General features: G+C 42.4%; 2 protein-coding genes across 3 annotated transcripts; both read right to left on the bottom strand.

Moving 5' to 3' along the window:
- Nucleotides 1-607: 607 nt before the first annotated feature.
- On the bottom strand, nucleotides 608-4624 carry ndufa9a (NADH:ubiquinone oxidoreductase subunit A9a). The gene is made up of 11 exons (XM_068602647.1): nucleotides 4554-4624; nucleotides 3610-3783; nucleotides 3350-3447; nucleotides 3143-3234; nucleotides 2832-2973; nucleotides 2649-2751; nucleotides 2238-2308; nucleotides 2057-2133; nucleotides 1278-1373; nucleotides 975-1041; nucleotides 608-856 (listed from the first exon to the last, which is right to left on the bottom strand). The coding sequence occupies exons 1-11, from the start codon at nucleotides 4606-4608 to the stop codon at nucleotides 686-688; spliced, it is 1146 nt and encodes a 381-aa protein (XP_068458748.1). The 5' UTR covers nucleotides 4609-4624; the 3' UTR covers nucleotides 608-685.
- A 1077-nt stretch (nucleotides 4625-5701) lies between these two features.
- On the bottom strand, nucleotides 5702-19754 carry dyrk4 (dual-specificity tyrosine-(Y)-phosphorylation regulated kinase 4). 2 transcript variants are annotated; one of them, XM_068602643.1, is made up of 14 exons: nucleotides 19665-19754; nucleotides 14397-14480; nucleotides 12585-12737; nucleotides 12214-12364; nucleotides 11847-12010; nucleotides 10787-10923; nucleotides 9970-10110; nucleotides 9100-9238; nucleotides 8794-8875; nucleotides 8513-8685; nucleotides 8339-8399; nucleotides 8041-8170; nucleotides 7725-7861; nucleotides 5702-7463 (listed from the first exon to the last, which is right to left on the bottom strand). In XM_068602643.1, the coding sequence occupies exons 1-14, from the start codon at nucleotides 19752-19754 to the stop codon at nucleotides 7219-7221; spliced, it is 1887 nt and encodes a 628-aa protein (XP_068458744.1). In that variant the 3' UTR covers nucleotides 5702-7218. The 2 variants fall into 2 exon arrangements, with proteins under 2 accessions (XP_068458744.1, XP_068458745.1); XM_068602644.1 differs by lacking the exon at nucleotides 19665-19754 and adding an exon at nucleotides 16750-17231.
- Between the last annotated feature and the right edge of the window lie 1939 nt (nucleotides 19755-21693).

A 21693-nucleotide genomic window follows, 5' to 3' on the forward strand; every position in this document is an offset into this window, starting at 1 on the left:
TTGATGCTCAAAAGCTCGGTCACCACAGGTCTTAAGGCGAGTGTGCGGGATGGACAGAAGAGCTAACAGGTTTGACCTGAGAGTCTGTGGGTTGGTCTTTATAATCCCAATATTTAAGTCTCCCACTCTCTGCCCACTGGGCTCCAGACCCGCTTACTGGAGTCTTTGTTGCTGGCACTTTTTCCCGGACAATTTTGGATTGACCACTTGTCGACTAATAGTGTATAATTTCAGCTAAGGAAACCGTTCTAATGCCAAAACGTTAAGCTCTTTAAGGACATTTATGCTAATATTAAACTTTTTTCCCCAGCCTTTAGGACATTTAAAGTGCAAAGCATTTTTTTCTTTTAGTCTATTCAGTTAAATACTTAAAATGTCCACCCTTTAATATATTTACTTAGTTTCTTTATGTAATGAAGTTCAGTTCGTCCAGCTTACAGGTTTTTCATGTTTATTTATCTCTATACTTACTAATATATCAATTGTATTGTAGTCTGAACCCAGTACAACAATTAAATGTCCAATGGAGTGAACATAATGAATAGGAAAAAACTTTAGAGCCAATGTAATGGTAAAACGGAATAAAAAAAAGATAACCCCTTAGAGGAACTTTTTAATTTTTTATTTATGTACAGAATTTAGTTAAAGACCAAACAATCGGAGTTACTGCCCAGGAGTTGGTAGTTTAATAGTTGACAGTCTTGGCTGGTGACGTCTCATCCAGGTCAGCTTCCAGGTAACGGAATCGACGATGACGACGCAGAATTTCAATTGCCCTTTGTTCTACAGTGGAAGGAGTGATGCCAAGATCCTCCAGACCAGGAAGTCCTGGGTACTTCATGTCTGTTGTGTGAAACTGGAAAATTAAAGCACATTACCGAATTAGTGCTGGCTGTAGAGCCTCCACAGCAGGTTGCACAATAGGCCCCTTTCACAAAAGCACATCAAAATGGCTAAGATCTTGGTGGTCTTACCCTGTCCACTTTGTCTACGGTTGTCCATGGCTCAAATGGGTTCATTGCAAAAAACTTAGCAGCAAGGCTGAAAGGACAAAAAAAACAATATTTTGATGAGCTGGTTGCTGTAAAGTTTGTATAATGTGTTTAAGCAGCACAGGTACACTACGCCTAACACTGTAAAGCTTTTTAAACAAAGTGAAATCGGGTGTGAGGTAATATTGTGTACACTGAGCGATCTACAATAAATCATCTCCTTTGTTTTGCCTGGCAACATACGCTTTCGTTGCGGTTGCTCTGAAAATACAGTGAGGCACGTACTGATAGATGGGGCGGGGCAGAGGGTAGGCCACAAAAGGTCTGTGTGCCACGGCGTAGATGTACTCCACCAGGTCATGGAGGAGGTAACGGTTGGGCCTGGATAAGAAGAGGAAACAGGACAAAAACAATTCATGAAAAAGAGACCCCATTCTGTAACTGTGAGCTCAAAAGTGATATAAATGCAGGGCACGAAACACAAACAACATCTGATGACAGACAACGTTTCCTATTCTTCAATAAGCCAACTTAATTGCATCTATGTCTGATCCTCTCACTCCCAAACTTAGAAACTAATGAAAATGATTCCAATACCTAATTAACTGTGTTGTGTGATTCAAATAAATCAATTTGTTTTGTGAAATTGATATATAACAAGTGTGTACTAAAAGCAACAGGAAAGACAAAAACTACTTAACAATTAACATTTTTAAATAAGAAAAATGGCATCGTAAATCTTAACTCAGATTGTACTACTGTTAACACTAAACCAAAACCGTTGACATATCTTGTAAGTTGACTTTACAACATTGTTTTCTTGCAGATAAACTTTTATGGACTGCCTATTCCACACAATGCTACTACATGGTGACATGCATTGTGTATTTCCCTGAAATGCACACATTCTGTCAATTGTGCCCATGACTTCATCAAAGTACACAATCTTGCTTATTACAAATTTTGGCCGATTGCTCTTGCTATACCTTTTTATCTATAAATGATGTGTGTTTTGTCAAACTGCTCTAATCCTAGGCTCAGCTTTTTGAGTACTGACTACTTACCCAACTAATGCGTATGTTTTTCCATTAGCATCAGGGTCTCTGACAGCATTGATGATGGCTTTGGCCACATCCACCACCTGAGAGAGAAAAGAGACGAGTTAGTTGGGTTCATTTGATAGTAATAATTTTATTTATTGGAAGGGAAACGATCAGAATAGCTGTCCCGTTTCATCAAACCTACATGAACAGGCTGCTTCACAGTCTTCCTTCCCATGGATATGAGTGGAACAGCATTGCCAAACCAGCGCATGTCTGAAAAAAGATTAAAACCATACATTTAATTTTCACTGGTTAGCTGACGACTTTGAGAATAAAACAAGGGAACAGTTTTAATACTGTGGAACCAGTAGTCAAATTGTTTTAGCAAGCGCTCCACTTGTGCTAGTAGAAGTTGATGAAGAGACGACAATAGATGTGCAGCACAAGCTAAGTTGGAGCGTCCATGAAAAAGCAGTGAAAAGCAGCGCAGCGACGTTCCCTCACATGAGTCACATTCTCATCACTCAGAAACTGACGTGTTTACTTACTAGTCGATTTATTGTCAATGAAAGTTGTTTGTGCAAGTGAAAGAGACTGTAAAAATCTGTCTTACTTGCAAAATAGTTGAAGAATCTGTCCTCCCTCCCAAACATCTCAGCGGGCTTCAAGATGATCGCGTCGGGAAACTCATCCCTCACTGCTATCTCTCCTACAGCCTGTGGGTAAAAGTACATCAGACAATGATTCAACAAAAACTCAGATGCACTAATTTAAATGAACCAAAACAGCCTTTCACCTTGTTTCTCAGGTATTTCGACTGGCTGCGTATGTCAGCGTTGAGGTGAGACATGTGGACGAGCTTTGAGATGCCGGCCTCTCTGGCTGCCTTGGCAATCTGCTGAGGGATGGTCACGAAGACATCGTCAAAGAGATAGTTCCTGTGCACAAAAAGGAGAGAAATACTTGCATGTGAATGCTTACCTACAACTAAGCAATGCCCTACAACATTCACCTACACCTCATCTCTAAACCAGCTTAAAATTATATTTCATGTCAACATAACACACCCAGCAGATACTTGAAGACATTTCTCCGGACTAGACATACCGTGTCTCCCACTCTCTGCCGACAAGGTTGATGACAACGTTAGAGTTCTCCAAGGCCCGTTTGATGGAGTCTTTGTTCCTTGCATCCCACTCCTGCGACAAGACAAAGACAATACATTTGCATTTAGGCTTTAAATGTATCAGTCATATGAATAAGTACATGCGACGCAAAGAATCCACCCTCCAAGTGTGTCCGCCTGAATCTTACCATGAAAATGATCTGTCCAAGATCACCCATGGGCCTCAAGTACATGAGGTCATACTGATCACAGCGGTGGGGGACAATAACCTGAGAGCCGATGCGACCTGCAAATGATCAGAAAATAAACAAAAAGGACTCTTTGACCGCAGCCCTGATCTGCAATACTGGACACATGATGTGATGATTACAAGCCCACACTCAAAATGCATATGTTTGATGAATATATAGGAAATAACGGTAATTATTTACACTGTTTTTCAACTCACCCAGCCTGTTGACCACGTACCGACCCAGAAAACCAGTAGCACCGAACACCGTTGCCGCTATTCCACTGGAGGAGGAGCGTCCTCCTTTCCCTTTGGGGACGACAGCATGGTGCAGCTTCCTCTGCTGGACTTTGTTGACGGAGGCAGCCGACAGTACAGCAGGGGAGCAGCTACCTATTGAGAGAAAATGAAGAGAGACAGTGTTGACGCACATTATAGAAGTTTGTGGAGCTCCTAATTTGTACTGTGATTTAACCTTGTTTATTTGAATCACACAATACAGTTAGTCATCCTCCAACAGTCAAACTGGAGATATATAAAGCTGACAATGTGACACTGAGCTTCTGTAGTGGTATTGACGTGCTGCGTTATGTAATAAAGAAATTGAGATGACGTGAATCAATTTGGTGCTGAGGAACCAACGCCAGCTCAGTGTCACTGTGCAGACGCGTTACTTTATGCGTCATCACTGGAAAACAACATACCAGTTAGTCAGACACACATCTGCAGTTGCATGTCAAAATCAAAAACTAATTGTGACGTCAATGTAACTAATGCTACGTCAGTAAAAACCCGCTAGTGAGACACCATAACAGACGTCACGTCGAGTCAGGCCAGCGGGGGTCAGCAACAGCTCAGCCTAACTTAACTAGCGTTAATGATTCATTTAATATCGCACATAGTGTTACGGGTCTGTATGTAGTCATGACGCTGATAATATTGACGTTATTAAAAAGTGTAAAATGTGAGCTACTAGCTAACTTAGCTAAAGCCCTTGCTAGGAGGTGACTATCAGAGCCGGTTAGCAAGGTCACTCGAGCAGAGTGTGTGGTCTCGCTGTGAGCCTGTTCAGCATTATTTACGTGAGTATATCTGAAATAACCACAATATATTCCTAGATGTCAATGCAAGCATAACATGTTTACTGTTTTAACATTACTCACTTGAAATCCTGGGAAGGACACTCGCAGGACGGCTAACCAGCGCAACGGTCGCCATCTTTTCGACTACGGCATACCGCTAGGGCCAAAAAGCACACGTCAAATCACAACAGTGGTACATCGAATATAGCATAGCGCCCACTGACAGCGAAGACTGAAAGATGTGAGTATAGCGCCCACTGACAGCGAAGGCTGAAAGATGTGATCCAAACAATACAAAACGTATCAAAAAAGTTTGGGTGTCAACATGCGTACAAAGAGCTCAGAAATTCAACCTCTAGTTTGACAATGAAATGTGTGAAATTGACTTATTACGAGTTTTCATGGCAGAGACATAATCCAACTTTAAACAGCCGTGTTCATTTTATAGTTATGATTAAAAAAAAGACAATATGATTCGCTTGTATGATGTTCACTGTGTCTGTATCGATTGGCACCAATATATAAATTAATAAACACACAAATACTATTCACCATGGAAGGGTTTTTACATGCTGCGTTTACCTTTTTATTCATCAACAACAGCCTTTTTAAATAGATCGAATACATTTTAGATTACACATATTTAAACTCTTTCACATCTCTTCTTCAGCCAAATTCGTTCATTACTGACCTGAAATAATATATACTAATCTTGGGCCGAGAAAAATCATAGATTAGACTTATTAAGGGTCCAATCACCTCTCTTTCCCGCACAAGGCAGCAGGTGGCAGCCCTGTGCTGCACACGTATGTCACAGGCAACCAATCAGAGCTCCTATTGCGGTTTTATAATTCGTAGGTGGCACATTGCTTAAATATAGCGAGCGAAGGGAAACCTGCAAATGTTAGTCAATGTAGTATTAGAGACATGCTATTAGGACCTAACATGATAAAAAATAATTCTGTAAATGGAAACAAATAGTAATCTAAATTAAATCATGATTATACAATCATTGTTAAATTCTTATTACAATACATATTTTTTTAATTTGTCAGTTGCTCATTTAGCAACAGGCTGTAAAAACTATTAATACATCCCGAAACTACATGTAAGAGTGTTATACTGCATTGTAACAATATGCCAACAGTGCGTCACTATCATTTCAAGATGAAGCATGGAAACAAACAATAGGATAAGTATGATAAAATAGGAAACCATATGCTCTTTAAAACACAACTGTTTATTTCATCAGAAAAGACAAAGAGACATACAAATGTTTATGAGTATAACATAACTTTTCTTATTTCAGCTGCAATCCACTCTCTTGGGATCTTGTTGCTTAGCTAATAGATTAAATTTAGAAGAGAATAAATTTAAATATAATCTCTGTTGGCGATTTAAGACATAAATCCCTAGTAAAAAGATGGTATGTTCTTTAACATTTGACAAGACATCATTTCGTCAAATAAAAGGGATACTGGCAGAGTAGTCTGAACCCTTGTTGATAGGGTTTCTAAACCAGGTCTACACACAATAGTAAAGTGCAAGATTTCTAATACTGCAAGGCACAAACTATCAATAACTGGATTGTCTTTTTGTTTCTAATATATAAAATGGTATGAATAACAGACATACAAAATATTTTCATACAGTAACAACACAACAAGTAAAACCTTGTCTAAACTCTCAACAAATATATGAAATATTTTCTTAACATCTGTTCTGTATTACACATACACAGTAAATTACAGCAGAAATATATACAATGACTTTACTTACAGTTACATATGTTATGATTGTTAAATTAAATATGAAACATAGGATCAAACATATTCTGTAATAAATATGTGAAATCATAAATAATCAATCAACTGCATTCTACGAATAAAAAGTATATGACAATTATTTATTTGTTAACATGATTTAAAAAACAAACATATTTTGGCTCAGCCTTTATTGCACACACTTCTTAAAATAGTTTACCATTATGAAAATTATGCTAAATGTGTAAAAGAATATAAATGAAAAACCAATTATTTGATACATTTTATAACCATGCAGTGTGTACGACTTTGTTTTTTTTAACATGGAAACTGAGAAAAGTAAAAGTGTTATGGTACAACCTGTATAACCTGGCAGACAGCTCAATATCTCAACTGTGTCACACATAAACAAAATGCCTCAAACTGCACCTTAAGTCCTTTATAAAAAAAAGTACAACTTGTTGACTGACTTCACGGTCATACAAACTCAAAGTTTCACAGAATAAAAGAATACACTAAGACTGTATACTTAAAACAATAAATAGAGGATGTCCCTCTTTGCTGATGATCATAGTGTCCCCTCCATACATTTATATTTTGTTCACGGCATGTGGGAACTGGTTATCTGGTTTGCTTCCTGCTTTTCAGATGAAAACTTCCACTTCCTGCCGACTTAAAACTCCGAAACTGAAACTTTTTTCTGGTTCGGTCGTCTCCAACATGTGGTTTTGCGACGTCATGTAGACACAGGAGCAAAATAGCAGTGGTCGTAGTCAATGTATTTAAAGAATCTACATTTTTTGTGTGTGGAGGCCCAAACAAATGGCACTTTCTATTCGCTGTCCATTTACTTCTACTTCACCAACTCAATCCCTCTCAGGTGGGGAGTGAGACACTGAGCCTAAACAAGAGTTCCCACATGTCATGTATGCAGCACGATTCCCTTTGTGTTATATGATAGGGGGCAAACACTGAGACAGCTCTTAGCTATCTTTTCTCTCTGTGCCTACTTCCTCTTGAGGCTTGATGATGATGTGAACGGGCCTCTCTCCACCTCCTTCTTGCTGCTTGGTCTCCGTGGACAGCTTCCCTTCATTCTCACACACCTCCTCCTCCGCTGAGGCCCCAATGGGCCGCAGACGCTCGGCGGGGGCCATCTTTGTTGCTGTAGCTGTGCCGTCTCTCTTCAGCTTGTCAGTGGCGCTGCTTTCTGAGCTGACCTTCTCTGCTGTGTCGTGGAAAGAAAAGACATTAAATGTCAGCTCAAGGTGAATACAAAACAACTCTGTCGGTATGTCCGCTGCTATGGCAATAGGCAATAGTAGCTGAGAGTGAGCAGCATGTACCCATTCCACCTGAACCGTACAGATTTTATTTTGCATTATATTATGTAAGACAGGTCTCTGCTCTAATTTGGCTGTTTGTTGTATCTATCATTTTTACTTTTACTTAAAATGTATGTAGCATGGGTGATGGACTGTACTCTTACCAGGCTTGCTGGTCGAACTGGCTGAGACCTTCTTAACGGTTGGCTTTGTTCTTGGCCGGACTTTGTTGAAATTTCCCTCCAAGATCCACTCGTGCTGTAGCCCCTCATCTGGAGTCATACGTTTAGTTGGGTCCCAACTGAAAACACACCCAGAAAAATCATTTTAAAGTCTAAAAAAATTATAATGTAAATTAAAATAATTTAAGTCTGCTTGTACAGATTGTGATTTCCTCTTTAATAAAGTACCACTGAAGCAAACTTAATAAAGAAGTTCTCTCAGTATCCTGGAGCTCAGTACAGTCAAGAGTAAACATACGTGAGGCAGCGTTTGATGAAGTCTAAGAACAACGTGTCATTTGTTTTCAACGTAGCTGACAGCTCCTTGGAGTTGGGTCTCCTCTTCTTCCCTTTGCTATTGGTGATGTTTCTGGGGTTTCCTTTTGAGTCTGCACACAATTATCAAACACAGCACTGATTTATAATCTCGGCACATTGTTCCTATAGAGTAGCCTCACACATTTTATCTTCTGATGACTTTTATTAACCCTACGGTCTACATTTTTTGCAAGCAGAAATTATATAGTTAAAGTAACTGAAACTGAATAAATTCTCACCAAAGAACAGCCTCCTCCTCGCAGCTGACTGAACAAAATCATTTGGAGGCATCCCAAGAACCTGGAAGTAAAAATATCAGAACAGCTTAACAAACTGACGCAATTCAACAACCTTATTGGAAAATTGATATGCGTTCACATTTTAAAATGAATACAGTTGTTTCCATGTCATACCTCCATTATGCAGGCTATCTGCTCAACTTCACTCTCTCCTGGGAAGATAGGATATCCTGTGTAGAGTTCAGCAAGGATGCAACCCAGACTCCACATGTCAATGGCCATGCTGTATGGGTGACCCAGGATGACCTCTGGGGAGCGGTAGAAGCGACTCTGGATGTATGTGTACACTGAGGGAAAAGACAGAAGAGACTGTGAGGGATATGAGACCATTTCTGTGAATATCCCGACATGCTGAGTAATGTTACGTATTCTCCCATTGATCTTTATGCTCTCACCTCGTTGTTGTTCATAACAGCTGGATCCAAAGTCAACCACCTTGATGTTCCCTGGCCCTCTCTGAGACAGAAGGATATTCTCCTGTTTTAAAAGTAGAAGCAAACACCTTCAAACAAGATGCCTTAAAAATCAAGCAGTGGCAATATCATATGGTTTCACAAGATAGAGCAAATTGTACACTACTGTTCTGGGGAATCAATTATCAACAGCAGTGCAATCATCAGTATGAGTGGTCCCTAAATTGTGTCTTGTTTTTTATAAATCAAAAAAAGGTTCATGCGTTCCAGAAACTATGAAGTCAGTACCGGCTTGAGGTCGCAGTGGATTATCTTTTCCCTGTGGAGCATCTGAAGGCACCTGAGAAGAGCATGGGTGAACCGACGGATGAGAGCGAGGCTGAAGCCCTGGAAGTTGTTTTTTTTGATGAGCTCGTACAAGTTCACTCTGATGAAAGAAACAACATGATATATCATTACTTCATTATGCAGTTAAAACATAAAAGACTGCTAGAATTCCTTTTCTTTCCATTATTCTTCTAAAACGTCCACTGACGAAGAAGCACATGCTTAAATCATTCTTGATGCTCTTATTCAGAGGGAGACAGAGACACAGAATGTATCCGCCTACTATTTCTTGCTACTTGTAAAAAGCACATACTTCTTTAGACTGTGTAAATTGAGCCTTCACACCATCAAGCGAGAAGGGGTAAGAGATAGGGCTCTAATCAAGGCCTTAACTAAAGGATTGGGTGACAGTAATGCAAGACAAGGTGGCAGTCCCAGACGTCCTCTAAAGGTCATTCAGCCTGAGTGATACACAGAACTATCTCCCTTCAAATAGATATCAGTTGCGTCCTGCGCTAAAACACAGATGGCTTCAGGTACACAGGTGACCACTTAGCTCCTGATTGACTGTGGTCACGTAGTGTTAGAATTATTGAATAGAGGCAAGTTAGAAGTGCCTTTGTGAAGACAGTACAGTGCTGTTGCAGCTTTAAATAACAGTAATGTCTATATATTCTCTAGTCAGTAGAGAAAGAGTCTAGTGGAACTAACTCATGAACATGCCGGCCTGCTTGCTTGCATGCAGAATACATAGTAAGTAAGTAGGTAAGTCAAAATGAGCTTAGCCTGGAAACGGGTAACAAAGTCCACACTCCCCAGGCGCCTACTAACCCGAGAAGCTCAAAGGAGATGCAAAGGTGATTTCGGAAGTAAAAGTACTCCTTCATGTGGATGACGTTGTGGAGGTTGTCTTTGTCTTTCCTTTTTATAACATCCAGGATCTTCAGCTCAACCAGAGCTTGGTGATGAAACCTACAGACACATGTAAAGGTGTTAGAGAACTGGAATACACAAATATTACTGGGGATTACACCATTTATTTTCTGAATTTCCAGGTATTGCAGGGCCAGAATGAATTCCTGTATGTATTTCAGTTCTGACATGTCAAATTGTGACAAATAGTAGCACTCTATGGAAATGTTTGAAATACTATATGAACATTTCTGCTGTTAACTGTCTCTGAGAGGTTTGTCCCTGCACATCAATCCCTAGATATTTATTTATGTCAACCACACACAATCGTCTCCGTGGAGAGATAAGCAGAGATCTCCCGAGGCGAGCAGTTTGCACCATTTTGTTTTCTGCATTATTGAAGTGGCGGTGAGACCGATGACTGCCGCATCTAACCTACAGGACTCACAAGCTGTCGCTGTGATCCTCTGTAAATAAGGAAGGGTGAGATAACGCCACGGCTTCTGACTTCTATCACGCCAAATCAAGATCCCAACAATTTGACTCCTAAAATGTAAAGTGATCGCAGCAAAGGGATTTGGAAAAACAAGCTCCCAGGTCCCAGTTCAATTGACTTCTTTATTGTGATAAATAACTCATTTTAGAGAGTATATATTTATTAAACACATTCTCACATAATCCAACATAGTCTGGATGAATAATTTTAAGATAATGAAATATGTGAGTGTACTTGTACCTTTTCTTGTTGCGTATCATCTTAATGGCTACGAGTTCATTGTTCTTGTGGTCCAGGCATTTCAGGACCTGCCCAAAGGAGCCTTTCCCGATAACTTCCAGCACTTCAAACCTGTATCCAATATGGTCATGCAGCACCTGAAACAGCACAAGGAACAACATTGTGAATATTTGAGCATTATGCAATATAAAGTATGCATCGCCTCATAATCATAACATGAATATACATGTTATTCACTCAATGACAAGCCTTTGATGGGCTGTGCATCACGCTCACACTGATCTGCTGTGTGCTACAGTTTCAACTGTGCTTTGCTGTCATTGTCAGTTCGAGCTTGCGACAGTGAGGTGAGCCTCCACAGAGACATAAAAGTCAAAACAATGGTCAAGTCGCTCAGCCTTTAACAGCTCATCCATCACATATTGTCTCACAAATAACTGCCTGTCAGTCGCTTCATTTACACAAGGCAGTTCAGCCTGTTGTCACCGGGCTGGATGACCTCAGTTCAGTTTGCTTGTACTGAACAATGAAGTCAGCCCAACAGACCGTCTGCAGCGGCTGGATTAAGGTCATAGAAAGACATCTGGTCATGTACAGTTCATCTTACGCATACATATGAGTGTGTGTGTGTGTACATATTCAATTAATCATGCTTTTTGTTTCTGCACAATTGACGCGTGTATGTATTTATACCATAACTACAGAGCCATTTATAGGACTATACTGGTGGTTTACAAATCAACAACACTGTGACTTAGTTCTTGTTGGCACTTCATAGAGAGTCATTTAGCCACCTTTATTAGCAAACTCTTTGGCGGTGCATTCAAGTGCCTCTGGGAGATGTTATCATGTATCATTGGAAGTATCTTTTACGTGATGTGTCTTGAAGGTTTGCTTGCCAGGCTTGAGTTTCAACCACAGCATTTCTAAATGTACTGCCTTTTGACATTCAACAATAAAAAATAAAAAAAGACACTCTGCTTGTAACTGTTAATCTTTAACCTTAACTTTCCCCAAAAAAAAAAAAGTTGAATGTCTTGTGACAGACCAACCACCTTACCCTGACGTAGCTTCCATGCTCGTCGTCATATCCAGAGTTCTGCGGTGTGCTTTGGGAACCCTCGATCTTCTGAGACCCCAGGCCAAGGAACCAGATCTCTGCGTAGTCCATGATCTCCTCCTGTTCAAACTCCGTCAGCCGGTCCCGGAAGTTCTTCAGTGCCTCTGCAACCGGAAGTAAGAGGAGGAGGGTGAGATGAATCACTATCGTATTGATTGCCTCTGCCAAGAGGAGAGGACTGCGAACAATCAACTTCAAGGCCGGCATGCTATTTTTTACGATATCAAAACTAAATGTTACTTGGTTACAAGTCTTGGAACATTCCCGAAAGAATCAAAATGTGAGACAACAATCTTGCATATCGTACCTATGGGGGACATGGGTAACCGCTGTCCCTCATATGCCTTCTCTTTCTCCAGCTTGTTGCTGAAAATCTTGCTGTTGCGGGAGACAGACACTTTATCCATTGCTGCACCAATACGCATACTGAACTGCTGGGTGGGCTTCGGCCTCTCATCCTGTACAATAAGCACACACAGAATCCCTCTGTAATTATGAGCAAAGGTTAAAGTAACGGCATTTCACAGTCACTGCATCTACTATGCTGTTACTCAGTTTTGAGGTACAGCTTCTGTGGAAAATATTGATGCTCAATTCTTTCTTGCCATTCAGATCCTTTATTGCAAAATGAGCTGTCACTGGAGGGTTTTACAAGCTGCTGGTCTCTGAGAGCCTCACCGGGTGTGTCTGGTAGTTCTGTTGGCCCCCTTTGTTGGCAATTTGGGGCAGGATGTTGTCCGACTGCTGGTGTTGGTTTTTGGCATTGCTGACCACCACCTGGACCACCGGTGGCTCAAGCTGAGGCAGGGTCCCTACACCAGGGCCAAACTTCTGTAAACCAGAAGGATTGTTTTAATCGTACTGCCTTGAATAAATACATGCACATTAGAAACAGTAAAGTTACATGACAACACTTTACAGACACAACAGAAATAGGGTTAGATGATGAGGAAACACAATTTTCTAGTCACTCCGACAACCTAAAATGTCAAGCAGTGTGACTAAAGACTTTGATGAGTGCAGACTTCTGTCTAATTCAGAATTAAAAGAGAATATTCAGGAAACGCTACAAAGAAAATGGCCCATTTCCACAGCTAGAACACTTTTAAGATCTTTTCCTGTCGGGAATAGCCCACTGTGTTTCAATGGAACAGAATAACAAATACTGAACAGCACATCTACACACAACAAAGGCGGAAAGAGTGGGTCAGAAAGTGTGAAGTCAAAATGAATTATTCTTTTTACACTGTACACGCTTGTTACAGGCCCTTTCATTTTTGTCAAAAGTATGTGTCGGTCGGGCTCCAACTCGTCAATTGTGGTGTGTGTTCTCAGCTCACGATCTACATCCTTTTCACATGCATTTCGTCTGCCGAGGCTCAGGTGACCAGGACCCCCAGCGCGCGGCGGCTGGAATTACTGATCAGGTTAAGAGTGAAATGGGGACAAAGCCTGTGAGGCTGGGCCCTGACAGAGTCTGTCGGTGGTGGCTCTGTGGGGGAGGTGAAGAGCAGCAACCAGCTTTTCACTGGCTGCCATGCAGCTTGCTCTGAGAGCATGATTACATGTGTCACAGCCTTGCAAGGTTGAGCCCCGGCAATGGAGGGCAAAATTAGACCTCTGTCCTGTGCCAAGTTCTCTGGGAAAAATGAGATATCCACCAGACTAGTATCTGTGTCAAGAGGGGGAACCATACAGTATATTCTAAGACATGTCCTCCATTACTGAGCTGCAATTCCACTCAAATTTCAGGTGGAATAATTCAAAACAGAGCTGCCTCTACATCCTGCAGCCTTCAGCAATGTACTGCCCGAGCAACATAATACATTATTTGATATTAATTATTAACAGCATTCCGGAGGAAAAAAGCTTCCCCATCCATACTGTAGGTAGTATATATCACGTGTTAAGGGCTGCTGCAGGATCTGCCAACTTGGTTATGACGCATAGAGATAGGGCTAAATATAGTTGCCAGCACCTGCCACATCAGGCAACGGAAGTAAACACAGTTATGCGCCTGTACATAACCGGGAGCATGCTGCTTAAAAAAGCTGCACTTGTATTTGGGGAAATCTGTGATGCGTTTACACCACGTAACCACATATGTGCAGACAGATGTCTGGTGCCACATTTATGATTTTTCGAACGAGTACGTCCATATAGATGATCTGAATGGTGGCTATTCCACTTAACACCTTTTAGTGAGGCTCTTCTTTTTCAAGGAGCTGCTCGGTTAATGGTCAAAATAACATAACGAGCATCTCTGAGTCACAGCCTCGTATTTCTAATAAGTGAGAGCATTCTGGAGGAGCTCACTGCATGTGCAATGAAAGAAAACAAGAAGACAAATCTCTCTCAAGCTAGGTTGATGAAATCATTTAAGTAAACCTCATAAAATTAAACACTAAATGGAAAAGACCCCCGGGTTGGTTCCCGTTGCGTATAAGCGCTCAGCTGCTGCAGCCTCTTGCTGGGGGGGGAAGCGCTGACCTGTGAGCAGGGTCTGTTTGTTCCAAGACGGATGCCTTCTGCTGGGAGTCTGTGTGGGTGAGGGAAGGCCTCCGGTCGTGACGTCTGTAGGAGGAATGAGAGCGATTCATTAAAAAACTCATCAGCTAAATCTTTCTTCTGCAATGATTTCCGTACAGCGCAGTGCTTGACAGCATGACCTCAGAAGTTAGATTCAGGAATTATTTCAGGCCAAGAGAGAAACTAAAGCAGTCATGAATAATAATAAGTCGCTGCTACTTGTGTTCATGCCGACTGGATTCTCCAGTCTCTTCTAAAATACACAGCCTGTGGGCAGCTGAGCCAGATTGCAGCGAGACAAGCAAAAAGAATGTACTATGATCCTAAAATAGATTACTTCTGCAAAGACCTGGCAACCACAACCCTCTCACAATCCAGTGCACTCTGTGTACCTGCGAGCTTGCGCAGGTGTGTGAACATGTGCATGTTCATGTGTCTGGCTGTGGGTGGACACGTGCCACCAGCCTGCGCCTGGTAACAGGCTGGGTGTAGTGTAGTCCTCAGGTGCTGGATAGGCAACAGCTTCCTAACCATGATCTTACAGTAAACCTCTGATTGAGAAGCAAAAGCTAGCGCTTAGGGATATAGCGACCAGAGGAAGAGGACGAGACACTGAACTGACTTCTACCTTCTGAATCTTAAGGCATCCTGCAAACATTCATTGGCTTTCCCCTGCACATTAAAGTTGGTACAATCTCTCAGTAAGACAGGTCAAAAACATATAGGGTCAGTTTAGGGCTGCCTGTGTGATTCTTTGGGAAACTTTGTGGTGTTTTACCGATCAGCTAATCAATTGGTCAACAAAATCGTAACTGTTCGTCGACTAAGAATTTCTGGAGTCGAGAACGTTCCTGATGTACACAAAGAAAGGTTTGATACAACAATGTAGTCGTGTTGCAATAACCGGAGCATAGTGAGCGACAGCAGGAGCCATGTAGGTCACGCAGGTTGGCTTCTAAAACATGACCTGTTAATGTCTGCTGTAAGCCTGGTTAATGAGCACTTAGCATAGCATATGCCTAAGTGCACACATTTCTCTATATTTGTCACCTCTGTCCATAGAAACTGAAATTTTTGATTTTCTTTAAAGCCAGAACAGCAATATACATATAAATATGTATCATTGTTGGCATACCTTGCATAGGAAAGTGGTCCTTGTATAATACAGTAAATCATATTTCTTGTGTAACTATGATTACAGTCCAATTACACTCGGCACAAATGTAACACGTGAAAGCGGGCATTTGCTCTCAATGTGCCAATAAGTATAAATAAAGTCACACGAATAGATGAATGGAGGCGAGGACACAGAAACAGATGTCAGCAATGCCGACTCTGCGGTGTGTGACTGGGTGTCTTACTGGAGGTATAGGATCATCCCATTAGAGGTGTGAGAGCAGCTTTGGATCCTCAAGTGTCAGTTGGTCAGGGGGTCAGCAAAGCAATAAAACCGGGAGTAACATCAACAAGCTGTGAAACTGTGCCCACTCACACTATCGGCTGTCAGACATGCCAGCAAGTCTTTTTTCAATGTATAATCACACCGCCCTGCTGTTTTTTATCGTACACAACAGGCGGCAAATGTGACCACACACTTAGTGTTAGGCTTTAGGCTGATAAGTTTGTCAATGCAAACAATGTAAAGGTGGAAATTCTCATAATGGCAAGGTTTAAATGTGCAACAGTTTCCATGTAAGGTGTGTAAAATACACCAGAACACATATAGCATTCTGTCAGCACAACAAACACTGAAATAAGTAGGCGAAACAACGACTGAAATAGAAGGGGATCCGATTTTTCATCATAACTTGGCATGCGGTCCAGAGAAAGGGGGTGGACTACAGAATAAGCAAATTTATAATCACTTCACATGCTTGGCATGTATCAATAAAGGCTATGAGAGAATGTACAGTGAATGGATGACTTTGATTTTAGGTCATCATTGTAAAAGGATTCCTGTGGAGGGGTTTCTTTCAAAATTGAATTAGCCTGGAATGAAGCCCTGTATCTGGGCAAAATGAACTCTTATCCCGTGGAAAAGCAAAAATAGAAAATCTCTAAGTTTTCTCGAGGAATGCTAAAGTTTTTTGGGGGATAATGTATGGTTATAACAATATAAAATGTTTTAACTGATTCAATAAGCAGGCCAGCCATGGCATTATAAAACAACCCACATCATTTTGATACTCTGATTAGTCATAAATTACTTTCAAATCGACCATAATATAAACCGGAGCACCACAGTCACGCTATAATACACCAAAGGACACTACCGTTTAACAGCCATGGAAGTCGCTCACAAAAAGTGCCTCACCTTGTTACTTATTTCTGGCAACATGCTGCGTGTTATCGGTGTCGGTCTTCACAGCGGCTTGGCAACCCAGACACGCAAGAGAGCTTGGTCAAATCCAACAAAGGGTCATTGTATCCCAACTCTGTCGGTCCAGCCTCGCAACCAAGACGCACTTCCCGCAACTTTGTGAGGAGGACTGGATCCACACCGATCCCGATGACTGATCCGATCCGCGGACCGGGACCTGCCGCACTCCTGGCTTTACGCGCACGACGGCGATGCGCTGGCGTCAGAGAGGCGATTAGCGAGCAGCAAGCTGCCGAGGGTCTCCGCCACCTGTTCAGGTTTCTGCCGCTGACAGCCGGGGATTTCTTGATATAGATATGTTTTTATCCGTCCGCTGTCGTCCACCTACTCCATGGAGTGACTGATGCGCTCTCCAACACCGACGCTCAGCGAGGTTTCACACCGACGCATGCACGTTGTGGCCACACTTGATGTTATGTAGTTCTGCTCGCGCTCTACAAACTGACTGTCAAAGTCGTGCCGTGCAGGTCCACTCGTTTCTCACTCATTATTATTTTAGGGGTCGAACGAGCTGCAGTTGGAAAACAGAATATAAGTCTTAAGCAAATATCGAAGACGTCTTTTAAATTGAGTTGCACTGGAAGCAGATAATAGCATATCACAGGATACATTTGTTGTTGCATTAAAGCTTTTTGATAACAGACCCCCCCTGTCGCTTAGCTTCATCAGACATGGACAATAATGATGCTACTTTTGCAGAACTTCTCAGTATTGAAAGTGCCTCAAGATATGGCTTATTTTCCTCGTCTGATTTCAGATCTGGAGCTCTGCAAATAAATGATCAACCTGCAGGAAGCTTGTGTTTAATCAGGATTATCTACTGAGATCAAAATTGTTTTACATAATTTGTACAGTCAATATCCACCGTAAGGGGTCTTCAATGTCTGTGCCAAAACATCTCGGAAATGTTAAATTGTCAGAAACAAATACAGAAACCCGCCTTCTTCTTTTTTGTGTACTATATTTTCTCAGAGCTAAAACTTGTAACAAGAGGCCAGCCACAGTTTTTAACGCATTGTGGCTGTCGTGATGTGTAATAAGAAAATAGTTTTCCATTGACTAATCCTTACTGCAAGAAACAACTCAATTGCAAATACAGCGGAGGCCATTTCAGTAATCAGCCTCAGGACCGAATGAGCAGCCATTGAGAAAGATGCACTTGCCTCTTTATTCCACTCTCCTCATCGATTCCCCTATTCCCTAATCTTCTGTTGCGTTTAAGAAGTTAAATATAGCCACAATAAAACACTATGTAATCAGGCGCTCGATCAGACGTAACGTGAGATGCTGCTAACAACAACAAGCATGCAAGAACGATTTCAGGACTCATGCTGTGATCGGCCGCCGCTAGTGGAGTGGCCCTTCAGGAAAAGCAGAGAGACAAGCGAGAGACAGAGACAAGAGGCTGCAGGCTCCTTAAATCTGACCTGATTAATAATGATAAGAGCTGCAGCACGAGGCCTTCTTCTTATACAACCCACAACCGGAGAAGATGGGGGACTAACTGTATGTGCTATTGCAGTTCAATTTTATACAGAATCACACATTACTTTGCATTGTATTTCATCCATACACTGCAGCATTATAGGAACAATTGGAATCAGAAGAATTATAGTGAATGTGACCAATTCAAAGATTTTCATCTTAATAAATGAATGGCCCACTTCTGAAGGCCCTGCATTCAGATGCTGTTTGGGTTTCTGGGAAAGGGGATCCAAAAACACACTTGCAATTACCGCTTATTGCCATGGCTGCCGCCGAAAAGAATCAAACAGAGATCTTCAAGGTGTGACTTTATGTCATGTCAATATATTACACATATACATGTCAATATATTGACATGTAAATGAATCGCATACCATTCGACGACACATGATAATCAGCAAACTCTCATGTCTTCAGGTAATACTCTCGTCATCCGTTGGATACACAGGTGAGAGGCAGTCAGGGTGGGCACCACTATGTCCACCATCTTTCACTGTTAACACTGGAAGCCCCTCAAGGCTGCGTTATGTGTCCCTTTCAACACTAACTCTTCATCAATCACGGTCTCAGCCCCTCCTCCATCGCAACATACTTTTAAATATTCTGCTGACACAGTGATACTCACCCTCCCCACAGACTCAACCACAGTCTACCAACAGTCTGTTGCCCTCTTCACCCAGTGGTGTACTCGCAGTGGGATGCTCAACGGCACCAAGACGAAAGTTCAGTTATTCATTCTTGACACCCGCATCATCAACATCACCACCAGTGACTGCCCCGCTTCTATCAACGGCCAGTCACTGGAGACGGTGTAGCTCTGGACAAGTAAAACAAGCTTCAATGCTCACACCAGAGACCTCCATAAATGCTGCCAACAAAGACTCTTTGCAAAGGATGGCCCTCTCAGTCAAACCACATGTCCTGTTTCTCCTGCATGGTAGCATTATTGAACCCTCCCCCGTACTGTGCCACCTGCTAGTCTGAAAAAAAAAACATAAATATATCCTCCTAATCTGTTGGCCTGTCCACTCCTAACCTGGCATCTTCAAACTGTCTGCTGGTCAGCAACTGTAAACCTTGCCACAGTTGACCTGGGAGATTCATTATGCTGTGTGGATAACACACTGGTGAGCAAAACAATGCAGAGACAGTATATCTCACCATGGCAACCACAAATAGACGAAGCATGAAGGAGGAGGACTGTGATACCAGTGAGCAATTCTGAAAATAGAGACTCTGAACGGGGAATCAAAAAAACAAAAGAAGTGAGATAGAAAGAGTGTGAGTGCGGGCATTTAAAAACATTTGGGTGGATGGAAAAACAAATCAAATAGTTGTCTTGCCTCTGTTGCCTCCAAACATACCTCCGGTTGGACCCTCCTATTCCTGCCCCAGCAGCAGCCCTGGAAGAGGCTAAAACCACAGCAGGCAGTTGAGGTCCCGTCTTGCCACATAGCACATCTCCCCCATGCTGCCACAAACACACCCTGAAGCCATCTCAGCCTCCAGACACAATTTCCATCTCAAGGGGCTTGGGTTGGAGTCAGAGATGAGATGGACACACTCAGAAGCAAAATGAAGGATGGTGGTGATGATGATGATGATGCCAGGCCTGCATTTCCTCCTGCTTGTAGTCTAGAAACTGTAAGTTATGGTCTTGCTGCTCATCTCCATTTGCCAGAATCAAATTCTTCTTGAACTACAAAAGTTCAGTTCTGTGGATCCTGAAAATATGACTGATGTCCGTTACGCAGAACTTCCTGTGGTCCCCCTCCACCCTGCATAATCTAATCAGAAACGGTTACATTCTGGTTGTATAAGACCTCGGTGGCCTTTCGTTGTCTTCGTCGTCAGGTTCATCCAAACTATATTGCTTTGTTCCGGTATGCAGACAGAGAAGAGAGGCAGGCTGAAGACAGACAGTGAGAGGAGGCTGTTGCTTTGTGCTGTTGCTATAGTCGGTGAGGGAGTGCTCTCCGTCTTTGCCGCTGCCAGTGACGTATGGATGGGACTCAACAAGGGACCCATCCGGAGCCGGAGACACATCAGCAGGGGCCTGGCACTTAGCATCCTGCAAAGGAGGCCTGTGGGAGTGTAGGTCCAGGGAGGGAGGGGTTACAGTAGATACAAAAACGCATCAGCCTCCCCGGTGGCCCTCTTCATGGGGCTGAGGAAGTCAAACAGGGAGGAGGTGCATCTCTAATGGGCCTCCCGTGTGACGTCCGCAATTTTCCCCTGCCTCTGTATCTTGGAGACAACGCCAGAGGGGCTGTCAAACCCCGTCTCTCTCCCACCCGTCTACCATTTTCCACCTGCTTTGCTGCTGCCACAAACCCCTGTGGGATGCCACAGTCTGGCTGACAACTCGTGCGTAGATGAAAGCTTATCCCACCACACCCATGGCTGACCCTGGCCTCCTGCTGGCTGCACACAGTGGCAGGGAACTGCAGTCCACAGCAGGACAGGACACAGCGGCTGAGTATGAGCTTTCTACTGCAGACAGCCGTTGGGGAAGTGTTGTTATTATCTCCCCGTGTCTCTTTTATTTATTTTTGATGATTAAATGATTTACTGTATGTGAGTAAGTGCCTCTACCTCAAATTACAGTGCAGACTTTATTTTTTAAGTGTTATTGTACCAAAAGACATGTTCTTTTAGTGGCCCCCCACATTTTTCATACTTTTTTTTTTACACTTAAAACAATTTAAATCTATTCATCACCGTCTTTTAGTGACAGGAAAAATGTTGCTATTTCTGTAGCGTGACTCATCAGACTACTGTATTTCATTACTGCCCTGTCAGCCATTCTTAAAGCTTATATGGCACATGGCCGTAGCTGGCTGCTGTATCTCTTATATTTCTCAACATCTTTTTGGTTTTAGGTTTTAATCTATTTTTAATTTACTCTAATCCGAGTGATAACAACCATTTGACCGGCTGCTGGCCTTCCAGGGACACACCTTTCCCACGTGTTTGAACCAACAGGCCAGATCCAGTGAACAGCAGATGGTTGGAGACAAGCTACACCAGGCCAGATGACACTCAGTCGAAGCAGGGCCAAATTACCTCCTTTTAGAGGACATAACCCGGCGCCTTACATGCTTTTAGGCCCCTGCTAATTGCTGCCAGGTGCCAGATGAGGCAAACTGAAGCGAGTTGAGCTGCCAGCCAAAACAGACAGTATCAAAGTCGCCTTCCATTTGGCAGAGAGGAGTGTGGGTAGCTTGACCTGGCTGGCAGGTGGAATGTGGCATCTGCAGTTTTGGACGGGGAGAAGGCTTTTCAGCAACGTATAGGTCAAGTTCCCGGATTAACTCAAGAGCATGTACATAGACACACTCAATCTGGATCTTGGCAAGATATTGGTGCAGATTAACAAAGTATTTGCAGGTG

This window comes from Clinocottus analis, unplaced genomic scaffold (assembly GCF_023055335.1).
Source record: "Clinocottus analis isolate CAN_PGR_092001 unplaced genomic scaffold, fCliAna1.0.p SCAF_6, whole genome shotgun sequence".
Taxonomy (NCBI): domain Eukaryota; kingdom Metazoa; phylum Chordata; class Actinopteri; order Perciformes; family Cottidae; genus Clinocottus; species Clinocottus analis.

Excerpts from the sequence above, each read along its gene's own strand:
- dyrk4 (XM_068602643.1), bottom strand. The coding sequence starts at position 19,754 with ATGTGGCAAGACGGGACCTCAACTGCCTGCTGTGGTTTTAGCCTCTTC. Across the intron at positions 8,686-8,793 it reads CTGTTATGAACAACAACGAG|TGTACACATACATCCAGAGT; the intron begins GTGAGAGCATAA and ends CTTTTCCCTCAG. Across the intron at positions 7,464-7,724 it reads CAGTTCGACCAGCAAGCCTG|CAGAGAAGGTCAGCTCAGAA; the intron begins GTAAGAGTACAG and ends TCCACGACACAG.
- ndufa9a (XM_068602647.1), bottom strand. The coding sequence starts at position 4,608 with ATGGCGACCGTTGCGCTGGTTAGCCGTCCTGCGAGTGTCCTTCCCAGG. Across the intron at positions 3,784-4,553 it reads TGTCCTTCCCAGGATTTCAA|GTAGCTGCTCCCCTGCTGTA; the intron begins GTGAGTAATGTT and ends TTCTCTCAATAG. Across the intron at positions 3,235-3,349 it reads TTGGACAGATCATTTTCATG|GAGTGGGATGCAAGGAACAA; the intron begins GTAAGATTCAGG and ends GTCTTGTCGCAG.